Consider the following 13,060-nt stretch of genomic DNA (forward strand, 5'->3'; position numbering starts at 1 on the left):
CTTTTGCTGTTCTGATGAGGTGTTTTTTCTACATTTCTTCTAAATTGCTAATTTGATCCTTTGCTTTATCTTATCTACTGTTGATTCCCTCTAATGGGTGTGCCCCTCATGGGTGATGAAAAGCAAGGACATACAACCAAGATTACTCTACCCAGTAAGGCTATCATTTAGAATTGAAGGACTGATAAAGAGCTTCCCAGTCAAGAAAACGCTAAAGGAGTTCCTTAACACCAAACCAGTATTACAAGGAATGTTAGAGTGACTTCTTTAAGACAAAAAAATAAATAAATAAGTAAAATAAAATGTCAATAACTACATATCTATCAATAATTACTTTCAGTGGAAGTGGATTAAATGTTCCAATCAAAAGATAAGGTGGTTGAATGGATAAGGAAAAAAGACCCTTACATATACTGCCTACAAGAGACTTCAGATCCAAAGACACACATAGACTGAAAGTAAAAGAATGGGAAAAAGATATTTCATAAAAATGGGGTGGGGGTGGGGGTGGGGGGTGGAAAGCTGTGGCAGCAATACTTATACCAGACAAAATAGACTTTAAAACAAAGGCTATGTATGACAAGTGGCAAAGAAGACCCCAGTAATCTCATTTCAGAATATTTGTCTGAAGAAACCTAAAATGCTACTTCAAGGGGATGTGTGCATCCATATGTTCATTGTAGCATTGTTTACAATGGCCAAGATGTGGAGGCAGCCTGGGTGTCCACCGATGGAAGAATGGATACGGAGGAGGTGCTACATATACAACAGAATATTGCTTGGCCAAGAAAGGGAGCGTGTTCTCGCCATCTGTGGCAGCATGGATGGACCTGGATGGTATTGTGCTTAGTGAAGTGTCAGGCAGGAAAGGCAGATGCAATGTGATTTTGCTTATGTGTGTAGTCTAGGGAACAGAGTAGACAAACAGATGGAACAAAAACAAACTCATAGATACATAAAACATTTTGATGGCTGCCAGATGGGAGCGGGGTTGGGAATGGATGGAAAAGGGGAAGGGATTGGGAAGTACAGATTGGTTGTTGCAGAGTAGTCATGGGGATGTAACGTATAGCATGTGGAGTGTGGTCAGTGATGCCATAAGTTATATATGGTGTCAGATGGGTACTAGATTTATTGGGGTGATAGATGGGAGGGGGCTTGGGGGACAGTGTGAAAAAGGTGAAGGCAATAAGAAGTACAAATTAGTGGTTGCAGAGTGGTCCTGGGATGCGAAGTGAAGCATAGGGAATGTTCTCAATAGTATGGTAATGGCGGTGTGTCATGCCAGGTGGGTGCTAGACGAGTCAGGGGGGTCGCATCTTACATTGTGTGGCACGTCTAGCCACTGTGCTGTATGCCTGAAATTAATGTAGAATCATGTTGAATGTCAACTGTAAATGAAAAATTAAAAAGGGAGGGGGAAACGTGAATGCAAGATTCAGATTTCCAGGTATAAGACAAAGAAGCCATGGGGGTATGGTGCACAGCATGGGGATATAATCAATAATATTGTGATAGTGTGGTATGGTGTCAGATGGTTGCTGGACTTATCATGGTGATCACTTCTTTAGGTATATAAATGTTGAATAACTGTTGTGTACATCTGAAACTAATATAACATTGTATATTAGCTATCTTTTAATAGAAATGTTAACAAAGAATGCTGTTTAATTGGTTTGATGGGGCTCCATTTCATTAGGGACACATGGCCTTTATCAATCCCCCCTTCTCTGGGATGCCTCAGAAAGAATCTCTCCCCCGGCTGGAGTTGGCCCAGTCTCCAGAGCCATATTTAAAGGAAGGGAGGAGGAATCTCTTCTTGTGTGTTTCCCTTTGTTCTCCCATTAAGTTAATTGCTACCCCTGCTTCACATCCCAGGGAACAGCACTCTTTTGTCCCAAGAACAGAGAAACCATTATTTTAAGATGTGTTTCAGCTGAGATAATGATGTGTCAGTGTCTGACCTTGGGAGGTCATTTCCTATTTAGGAAAATTAGAAACAGCAGGCTTGGCTTTGGAGGCATCCCCTGAAATCCTCAGGAGCTGGTTTCCTTTGCAGACCCAGGCCTGGATGTTTTCCTCACCTCCCAACCCACCACGGCTAAAAGAAACAAGTGGCCTAAGGTGTCAGCTGTGAGAAAACATTTCTGTGCATTTTGTACCAACTCATGTTGATCAGGGCCCTTAACAGAGGAGTTAAGGAGTGGGTGGAGCACTGGGACTGTCTCCTGGTTAAGCCTGAGTGTAAGGATCCCAGCCAGGGGCTGTGGGCCATGGGGCCATAGGGAATGCTTCTCAGGGTGGGAGCAGCCTCCCGACAAGAAACACACAACATCATAGTTACGTATGATAGTTGGTGCTCAGAGTTCAAATGGCACAAGGATCATTGTAAAACACACAAAACAAATACTGTAAAATAAAATTAGAATGAATGTGTCTGTGGCTTCTATGTGTATGAATAGGAAACTGAAGAAAAATTATGATCTATTAATTTTTTTTTTAACAAAGGTCTCTGCCTTTTGCAGAGTGTATTTCTTGATCTGTATCATCAATGATTCTGTAAAAGGCTGGGGGCTATTAGGTGGAAAGGCCATCGCCTCCGTCACACACACATCTAGAAACTGGAACCCTTGTGCACTTTTGGTGGGAATGTAAATTAGTGCAGCTACTGTGGAAAACAGTATGGCGGATCCTCAAAAAATTAAAAATAGAACTACCATATGATCCAGCAATTCCACTTATGGGTATGTACCCAAAAGAATTGAAAGCAGTGTCTTGAATAGATATTTGTATACCCATGTTCATAGCACCATCACCCACGATAGCTAAAAACGGAAGCGGCCCAAGTGTCACTGATGGATGAAAGAACAAACAAAATGTGGAATATACATATAATGGAATATTATTCAGCCTTAAAAAGGAAGGAAATTCTGATATTGGTGGCAACATGGATGAACCTTGAGGACATTATGTAAGTGAAATAAGTCAATCACAAAAAGACAAACAGTGTGTGATTCCACTTATATGAGGTATATGTTATATACTTATATGAGTAGTCACATTTATGGAGACAGAAAGTAGAATGGTGGTTGTCAGGAACTGGGAAAGGTGGAAATGGGGAGTTAGTGTCTAATGGGGACAGAGTTTCAGTTTGGGAAGATGAAGAAGGTCTGGAGATGGATGGTGGTGATGGTTGCACAACAGTGTGAATGTACTTAATGCCGCTGTACTTACAAATGGTTAAGATGGGAAATATTATGTGTATTTTACCACAATTTAAAAATGTGTCCAGTAAATACATCACAGAGCTTGGTGAGTTTTCTCCACACATGTCCAAATAGTGTCAGGTAACAACAGACAGAGTTAGGTGATCCCCACACATTTGACTACCATCTGGTCATTTTGCGTTCATCCTGCAGATCTCAGCAGAAGCCCTCCTTGGCTCCCAGACTAAGCCAGGCCTTTCCTGTGACACTTCTTCCCTTCTGGGCTGATGTTTGTTAAGCACAGTCTGTGTCAGTCATTGAGTTGGATAAGTGCGTCCTAGTCATTATTTTAACCTGAAACTGTAACTCCTTGTTTAATGTTTTCTCTTCTGCTACATGAATTCCATGATCCGGAAGTAACATCTCCCATCTCCTTGTTCCATGCTGAACCTCTATGCCCAGTACCGAGCGTGCATGTAGAAGACACTTAGTAAGTATTAGTCAAATAGACACTATTGTGAACGTCTATTTCGCTTCTACCCAGTGGAATTTAACACTTTTTGTTGTTGTTGTGCATTATGATTGGCAGAAACTTGTCAATAAAACCTACAGACAACAATAAGCATAGCAGTTCTAGAACCAGAAGTTTATTATTTTTTTAAAAGATTTTATTGGGGAATTGGGGGAGGGGAACAGCCAAGTTGTTGTTCTTCAATCTTCGTTATGGAGGGCGCCAGTCGCCATCTGGCTTCCCATCGGCAGCTCGTGGCTTCTAAGCTCAAGGTGCTGTGTTCAATCTTAGTTGTGGGTGGGTGTAGCCACTATCCCATGCTGGAGTTAAACCAGCAGCCTTGTTAAGAGTGCACACTCTATCCACTGAGCCATCTGGGTGGCAGCTCAGCTCAAGGTGTCCAGTTCAGCCTTAGTTGTGGGCGGGCGTAACTCACCATCGAACAGGCAGTCTTGTTGTTACACCAGCTGAGCCATCCTGCCACCTGTTGACAGCTCTGCGACAGCTCAGCTCAGGCGCAGCGTCACTGGCCCATGTGGGAATTGAACCGGCGGCCCTGTTGCTCAGAGCTCGCACTCTTAAGCCAACTCTTAACCAACTGAGCCACTCGGCTGGCCCCTAGAACCAGAAATTCTTAAAATCATTCGTGGCAAATCCCAGTTAGCCATTCTTGGTCCTGCCAGAACCCCCAACATGCAAATCTAGTAAGTTCTGATGATTTTAAGCACTGGCCCTGCTCTGTTTCTTCTAGGTTTCTCAGGACCTTAAATAAATGGGAAATGACCACAAATGCCCTTCCAGGTGTTTTGTGATAATATCCTTCTCCAAGAAGAGCAAAGGCTCAAACCTTGGATGGCATGATAGCCAAAGGTAGGTTGTCTTGATTTAGATTGATCCCCAGGGGGTACCACAGAGTCTGGGGTTCACCAAAGGCCTGTAGGTCAAGCAGAGTTTACGTTTCTCCCTGTGCATTTCCTTCCCTCCGCCTTGGTAGCTGCTCCGTCTGATCCTGTTCCGATGACAGCTTACTCTCAGCACCACAGACAAGCCCTGCAATCCATCAGCTATTTAAGGGAGTTTATTTTACTGTGATTTAACCCCAGAATCAGCTGTCAGAATATTTGTTAGTTTAGTTAATCAAAGTAAACCATTTAAAACTTTGCTGGCTAGTGCTCCCTTTTTTATAGTTTCTGATGTTAGAGAAAAACATTCTTATTCTTCTGTTTAATCTCACTGACATGGTTAGGTTGCAACATATGCAAGTGGCACTTCCTTTCCATCCTATGTATTAGAGCTTTTGTTTTTTTAAAGTATGTAAAAAAACAAAACAACAAAACCCACGAAGATATGTTATGCTAAGTCCTGTTTTCAAGTAATTATTACCAGATTATTATCATCATCTGGTTTGAATGATAGAAATGTTCCATTTAATCCAACTGCTTTGTCATTTGTAGGGATTATTGGGTCAACTGAATTAACATTGTTTTCTAACATGTCAAAAGAGCTTGACTCCTCAATAATCAAAGAGACCTCAAGTACACCCACATGTTTTTTTTTCAGATAAACATTTATTAAGTTACTATAGCTTATTTACTTTCATAGAATAGGAACTTGTAAGATCTTTCCTTGGCTACCAACTGGTTTGATTAGTAATTAAATCATATTTTATCTTGATTAGGAAAGTACATTTTGCTACTTGCTACAATTACTGGATCAAATATGATCAAGAAAGACTCAGAATTATGTATAAATACAATTGCATATAAGCTACAAAGCATAAAACCTGAAAAATAGTGCTTCAGGAACTTAAAACCCCAAGCGATGAATTACAGTGGAAAGATACATTTTGCAAATGGTAGATATATTGAATTAAAAACCAAATCTTTTCTTTTAAGTGTTTTATATGTTTCTGAGCATACATAAATGATGCACAGGAAGACTTCCACTTCTGGCTGTTTGCAATAGAGAACTGGGGGCAAAAAGAAACAAAAAACAAAACCCAGCACCAAATAAACCCAAAGTACAAAACAGAGATAAAGATAAGAGCAGAAAAATAATGAACTATAAAAGAAAGATAAAAAAAGGTAGAGATGCATGTGTGTGTGCGCGCGTGTATTTGTATGTGCATGTGTGTGTGTGTGCATGTGTGTGTATGTGCATGTGCGTATGTGCGTGTGTGTGTGTGTGTGTGTGTGTGCATGTGTGTGATAAACATCAAAAGCAAGGAAATGAAATAGACAAAATCTGGAATAGTTGTTACCCTTGGTGTGATAGGGGTGGACCAGGAATGGGTTAAGGAAGGAAATCTTTATTGGTGACTCACGTATCACATATGTGTTTTTATATGCATCAGATATGCCTAAAACTATTTTTACAAATACATGCATTACAGAAAATTGGGGAAATGAAGAAGGAAAGTAGAAATTACCCTTATTCTCAATCTTTATCTGTCTTTTAACCATTTTGAGTGCAACTATTTCTAAAACGTCTTATTTTTTTCTTGCCTCCTGAAAGAGTACTTTTAATGTATTTAAACTTTTTATGATTTCTGGCTACTTTGTGTACAAAAATCATTATATGTGCTCTAAGATACTGATGACCTCAGGACCCGCGGAGCTGCCCTTGGGTATTTGCTTCTATATGAAAAGTCTCCAGGCTGCTCAGCATTTGGGTGTAGTTTGTAGTTGGTTTGTTTCCTGTTAGATTGTTATGGGATAATTCTCATTGCTATACTTTTCTTAAATTCTGTGTTTGACCTCTGGCCCCATATCTAATCATTTTCCTCCCTAAATCTCTTTCTCTTCTGTCTTCTCACGGCCTCCAGCACTTGGTTGCTGCTGCCGGTGGGGTCTCTCCCAATTGTCTTTCCACAGCTTTAAGGCCACACACCCCTGGCTGTGCCCCCTGCCTTTCCAGCCCCTGTACCCCACCTCAAGCACGCTGGGTGCCCCTCCCCAGCCCTGCTGCTGGTGCTGCATAGAACACACTTTCTCCTTTGTCCACCTGGCAAGTCTTGCTGATTCCTAGAACTATAGCTAAGTGTCAGCTCCCCAGCAAAACTTGTCCCCACTCAGCAAGCAGGACCCAGCTCTGACTTTGTGAGCCCAGGCACTTCCTGTTTCCACACTGCACTGTCGTTCCCTGGTTATGTCCCCTCGTCCCCTGTGACAACAAAGCCCATCTCCATCCTGATGGCTAGTGTAATGCTGGTATTATTGTTCAGTAGCCGTAATTACTGAATAGCGGAGGTCCTGAACGCTTTGGCACTGGTTAGTAGAGTGGTTAGAAAGGCAGCGCATACACAATGCAGTTCTAGTTACAAGACCGTAGTTTGTTGTTCAAACTGTGGCCCCTCTAGGGCTGGGCTTAACTCCTCCTGGTGCCCATGAGAGATGGTTTAGCAAATGTGCAAACAAGATATGGATATGGGCTTTTTCAGAATTCTTCCTATCAAGATCTAAAGATAATAAACATTTTAGTCATTGGCAGCAAAACACCAATGAGAAATACTGTCTACGAGAAACCCTCAGGATGTCTAAATAGTGATGCCTGGATCTGGGAAGAGAGTTGTAGGCTAGTGCCATTATTCATTGACTTGGGAATCTTAGTCTGGGCCTGGTATTGAGTCATTGCTTTTTAGGAGCCTTTGGGGCATACAAGTGCTGAGTACGGATGGAGACCACTATTTCCCATAACACAGCCAGACTGATTTTCAGGACTAATGTCCTCTGTCTCCACACATGCTCCTTAACCAAGTCCTCAGATTCTGGGTCACAAAGCGCTTATCTTTTGATGAGGGGCCAGAGGGGAGATTGCTTGGCATCAAAGGGCCCTGCATTAGCCCTTTGGAAGGGAGGAGAGGCAGCCCAGGTACAGGACAACCTGGAGGGGCAGGCCTCGATTTTGCCAGGACCAGTCCTGATAAGGATGGTGTCCTTGTGCGCTCTGTGTGTGAAGAAAAGCATTTCTGGCTCAAGGTTTGTTATCTCCTAGGCCCGCCAGGGAAGACATAGAGTGAGGTGTTAAAAAACAAAATTCAGCTGAGTACATTTGAAGATCTAATTGGCCTTATTTACGGTTCACGAATTGGGCAGCGTCCCATCTAGCAAATAGAAAGGAGCTCCAAGAGGCCGTATAAAATGGAAGGCTTTTATAGACAGAAAGGAGCAAAAAAAAAAAAAAGTTTCTAGCAGAGTGGATGGAGTGAGGGGGCTGTTATCATGCAGTTTACCTCACTAGTGCTGATCAGGTAATTCCAGATTGATGGGTTCAAAGTCACATCCCTGGGAGAGGCAGAAACTGCAATTAAGTCTCAATTTGCTGATTTGGGGCTTAGCACAAGTTATTCCATTTTGGGCTTGTTGTTTCTTTTTTAACAGAGGGAACATTGATCTGACACAAACCTGAACATTAAAGTAGCTGGAGTGGTTGTGCACTAGTACATCTTTTACTCTACATCTTCTGGCCTTGACGAAATTGTCGCCAGAGACATTTAAACGTAAACTTGAGCCTAAGACCCATTTGTCTGATGACATCAAGTAGTCAGGCTCTTTTGGAAAAGATGACTTTACCAAGTTGCTTTTGATTCCAGAACTTAATGAGGGCCACTCGGGGTCCCAGTTCCAGAGTCCTTGTTAATCATGATCGCATGCTAAGATCTGCAAAAAGGGAAGAGAGTTTTATTCTTGGTGGCATGTCTGGGTGGTGTTTCATACGCATTGTCCTATTCAGTGAGGCTGGTGTAGGAGAAATAAAGAAAAAGTCTACGTTTTGTTTAAAATATCAGCGTTAGGCTTAGGCGAAGCTCAGGACACCAGCCTCCACTTACCTCACAGAATTACCCCTCTGCAGTGGTTACTCTTATGTGTCAATTTGACTGGGTCCTGGGGTGCCCAGGTTAACATTATTTCTGTGCCTGTGAGGGTTTTTCTGGATGAGATTAGCATTTGAATCAGCGGTCTCAGTAACATAGACTGTCCTCCCCAATGGGGTCAGCATTATCCAATCCACTTACGGGCCTGAACAGGAACAGAAGGCAGCGGAAGGGCGGGCTGCTCCCTGCTTGCCATCCTCCCTTCTGCCTGCTTGTTGAGCGGGGACATCTGTCTTCTTCTGCCCTTGCGCTGAGAGCTACCCCTTCACTCCACTTGTTCTCAAGCCTTCAGACTTGGACCGAATGACACCGCTGGCTTTCCTGGGTCTCTAGCTTGCAGACAGCAGATAGTGAGACTTCTCAGCCTCCTTAATCATGTAAGCCAACATTTTCTTTTCTGTGTATTTGTCTCCTAGTGGTCCTGTTTCTCTGGAGAACCCTAATGCAACCCCCTGCTGATGAACGCTCAGCTCCTGCTTGGTGGCCACGTTCTAGCGTACTCACCCATCTGCCTCTACTGGAGTGACAGGCTGACCCACAGTCAGTCAGCTTTGTCTTCAGATCTGGTTTTTCTCATTAGGACCATTATTGGGAGCTCTCCACTTCTCTGGCAATGGTTCAACTTGATATTTTAAAGCCATACTTTTATTTTCTTCTTATAATTTCTCCAATGGAGTCAGAAGCTACCAACTTACCCCAGAATTTCTGTGGTCCCAATCCCCACTGCAGTGATCCAATTCAACCTTGGCCTCCGAAAGTCTTGCTTTGGATGGGCACTTCATTTCAGGGACTGGCAGCATAATCTAAGTAACTGTTTTGCCACTGCATCTGTGTATAGATACTGTCAGCATCCCACTTTTCCCTGACAACAATACCATCAGTGTGTTAACCCCCATCACATCATTTAACAAACCACATATTTCCTAACATACCACATATTCCCATATTTAGGCATTTATTTCCTGGGTGTTGTCTACTCACGGTTTCAAAGAGAATATTAATCTGTGTTTAATCAGCAAAACAAGCCACTGTAGGTATTTCAAACAGAGGCAATTTAATACATACACGTGTTTACAAAATTGTTGGTTGAACGAAGGGAGAAAGGTGCGCTAGAGTGAGAAGAGGATGTTCACATAAGGCCAGGAAGAGGCAACTGCTCCTGGCTGGGTCCGGAGACTCTGCTCTTGCCATGAAGTTGACGAGGTACTTCTGCTGTCACTGCCACTGTTAGAACTGCACCGGCGCCATTGAGCAGGGACCAGGGGCCTCCATCCCTCTGGTTTGGGCAGCTAGACTTCTTCATGACACGGGAAAATTGGCTTTTCTCTGCTCCTGCCTTCTAATCTGGCCAATGCTGCCCACTGGTAGAGACAGGTAGAAAGCTAGATGGCACAGGGCTGGGGACACGTGGTTTGCAAGTTTCAACTCCTGATGTCACAGAAGAGATCATAGAAGGACAAGTGTGTGCTCATTCTCAGGATGATATTGGAAGAGCACGTCTTCAAAATGAGAGAGAAAACCAATAACGAGAATGGCTTGGGATTTGAGAGACAGGAGATTCAACATAAGAAAGAGGCACTGGGAATGTTCAATAAGGTGGAAAAAGGTGAACCTGGGGCAACAGCTGTGCATCAGGCCTAAGGATCAGCCAGGCCTCACTGGGAGCAGGAGGGCTGAAGGCTGCGGGTGGGAGGTCCCTCAGGAAGAAGGAGCAGGAACCCATCTGTGATGTGTTAGGATGCATCGAGAGGAGATTTATTCTGTCAGAGAGTTGGGGGGAAATTAATGCTGAATTCATAGAAAACAAAGCAATAAAAACCCAGGGTCAGGAAAAACAGAATGTGAAATAAAGGAAGTGTAATCATAGTATCGTATGTGGCCCAGCTTTTTATAATAGTTACATAGCCTTAAGGATGTGAATGTTGACTATATGATTTAATATAAATGTGATAAAATGAAGTTTGAAGGAAAGACGGAAGTTATGTGTTGGGATGACGGGAGGGGTGACGAGAACTAAATCTTCATCTTTTATATTAAAAAGTCAATAGGTAATATTAAAAACTAAAAAAATCAAGAAATGTCAGTATAAAGCAAGTTATTCAGATAATGAAGATAAATCTCAGGGAAAAACAGCTGAAATAGTTGAGAACTATCTCTGAGGAGTTGGTAGAGGTAGAATAGGGTAAGGAACTTTTGTTTTTCATTATAGGTCTTGTAGTATTTAGCTCTTAAAAATCTACTTTCTATATTTGGTAAAATATTAATATATTTTAAATCTACAAATTTTGAGAAATTTTTACCAGACGGAAACATTATCACCTCTGGTTGAATAATGCCAACTTGAACACTGCTTTTTACTGAACTCTTCTCAAGATCTTTTGTGGAAGGCACACATTTGTACTTATCCAGTCTGGATAGACAGTGATTACTCATTTTGTGTTCCTAATTAATGTATTTTAGTTTCCCTTAAAGTCTAAATCAGATAATAATGTTTAAAATTTTCTTCACATGTGTTACTGCAAGGACTATTTAAAGTTCCTGATATACATTCTGAACAGCCTGATAATGCTTTGGATATTTTATTTCTTTAATAGGCTCTCTGCTCCCAACTTTATTGCTTTTTGGATCTTTTTTGTTTCCTTGGCCCACAATTCCCATATGTGTTTTTGTTTGATATTATTGTAGAGAAGGGAATAAAATAAAGAAATACAAAGACAGGGGCCGGCTGAGTGGCTCAGTTGGTTAAGAGCTCGCTCAAGAGTTTGAGCTCTGAGCAACAGCGGTTCGAGTCCAGCCCGAGCTGAGCAGCCGCTGAGCTGCCAACAGGTAGCAGGATGGCTCAGCTAAAAAAAAAAAAAAAAAAAAGAAATACAAAGACAGAAGAAAAAAAAATCCCAGAAAACCAATAGCCATTGTCCAAGGAAATCAGGGAATAGAGTGAGCTGGAGGGGTTTGCAGGATCATGCCCACAGGTAGATTTTTATAAGTAGTACAACAAATTCCATTTGGTCATTGATCTAGGTTAATAGGGTTCAAAAAGAAGTAAGGTTGGATTGTATGGGATTTGTGATGAGAGTAGAAATCTCTGATTCTGGCCTTGTATTTTCAGAGCAAAACCATAGCAGGTCTCTGTTAGTTTAGTGGAATGTCTTGTTTCTTGACTTGGAGATAAATCATGTTTTCTTTGTTTTTTCTTGGTCTGCAATAATAAAACAAAAATGGAGAGGGGGAGAAAGAAATTATGAGAAAGCTGAAAACCAAAATAAAGTGGATAATAAAGAAATAGAACAACAAATGGGTACAAGCTTTGTCCAAGATGAGTCTTGCAATGGGTTTTGAGTGGCGATTCTCAAAAAGAAAATGTATAGGAGCTAGGTGAGTAACTGATGTGGATGGAGTGGTTCCGAAAACTCTGTTTGAGGAGTGGGCCTGGCTTAAGTTCCTTATTTAATTAAGGTTTTCTACACTGTAATAAATAATGTGGAAAATGCCTAAAGGTAATCATAACAGTTAAAAAGGAAGATTGCAAAATCTAGGCACTGTTATCATCAGTTCTCCAAATAGAATATGAGAAATTATTTTTACTAAAGTTCATTTACTTTTCAACAGTTGGACAAGTGAAAAATCAACTCAAAAATTTGTTCCCATTGAAAGTTTTCTCAGCCATCTTATCTTTATGAATACCAGCATGTTGCTGATATTCATAGAAATCCTGCTTTTTCCATTTTGTTGTTCCAAGACATGTTCTTTCGACATGTTCCCATTGATAGTAATGTTGAGATATGGTGTGGGGCTGCTACTGGATTCCCAAGCTCCTTATAGAAATCCCCCCACATGGAGGTACTTAGTCCTGCCTCAGTTTCTGGGCCAATGTGAGATGGGGAGAGTAGAAGAAGCTTATCTGAATCACTCAGTGGTGCCTGAGTCCTGTCAGATTCCAAGTGTAAAGGTCCAAGCAAGTCTGCTGAGCTATGAGAGTGTTTATGCCAACAACAACAACAACAACAACAACAACAACAACAAAAGCAGCAATAGCAACAACAATAGCAGCAGCAACAAAAACAGGAGCAGCATCAATAACAGCAGTCACAACAACAGCAGCAGCAACAATAGCAACAGCAATGGCAGCAACAATAGCAACAACAGTAGAAGCAGCAAGAACAGTAACAACAGTGACAACAACAGCAGTGACAACAACAACAACAACAACAGGGGGAACAACAACAATAACAGCAGCAGCAACAACAACAGCAGTGACAGCAGCAGCAAAAGCAGAAACAACAATAATGGGAATGACAATCGCAACAGCAGCAGCAACAAAAACAGGAGCAGCACCAACAAAAACAGCAGTAACGGCAGCAACAACAGCTACAGCAACAATGGCAACAACTATAGCAACAATAACAGTAGTAGCAGCAATAGTAGCAACAACAGTGACAACAGCAGCAACAGCAGTGACAATAACAACAG

The 13,060-nt window shown here is 41.8% G+C and overlaps 1 protein-coding gene across 1 annotated transcript in view; it reads right to left on the minus strand.

The window, feature by feature from the left end:
* Positions 1–11,441: 11,441 nt before the first annotated feature.
* LOC109393995 (solute carrier family 22 member 2) overlaps positions 11,442–13,060 on the minus strand; it is a 28,583-nt gene continuing 26,964 nt past the window's right edge. Inside the window, exon 11 of the mRNA XM_019663749.1 lies at positions 11,442–11,789. Within this exon, the coding sequence (XP_019519294.1) occupies positions 11,723–11,789 (67 nt within the window). The 3' untranslated portion in view covers positions 11,442–11,722. The remainder of the gene's footprint in view (positions 11,790–13,060) is intronic.

Source organism: Hipposideros armiger, unplaced genomic scaffold, assembly GCF_001890085.2.
Source record: "Hipposideros armiger isolate ML-2016 unplaced genomic scaffold, ASM189008v1 scaffold_404, whole genome shotgun sequence".
Classification (NCBI taxonomy): Eukaryota; Metazoa; Chordata; class Mammalia; order Chiroptera; family Hipposideridae; genus Hipposideros; species Hipposideros armiger.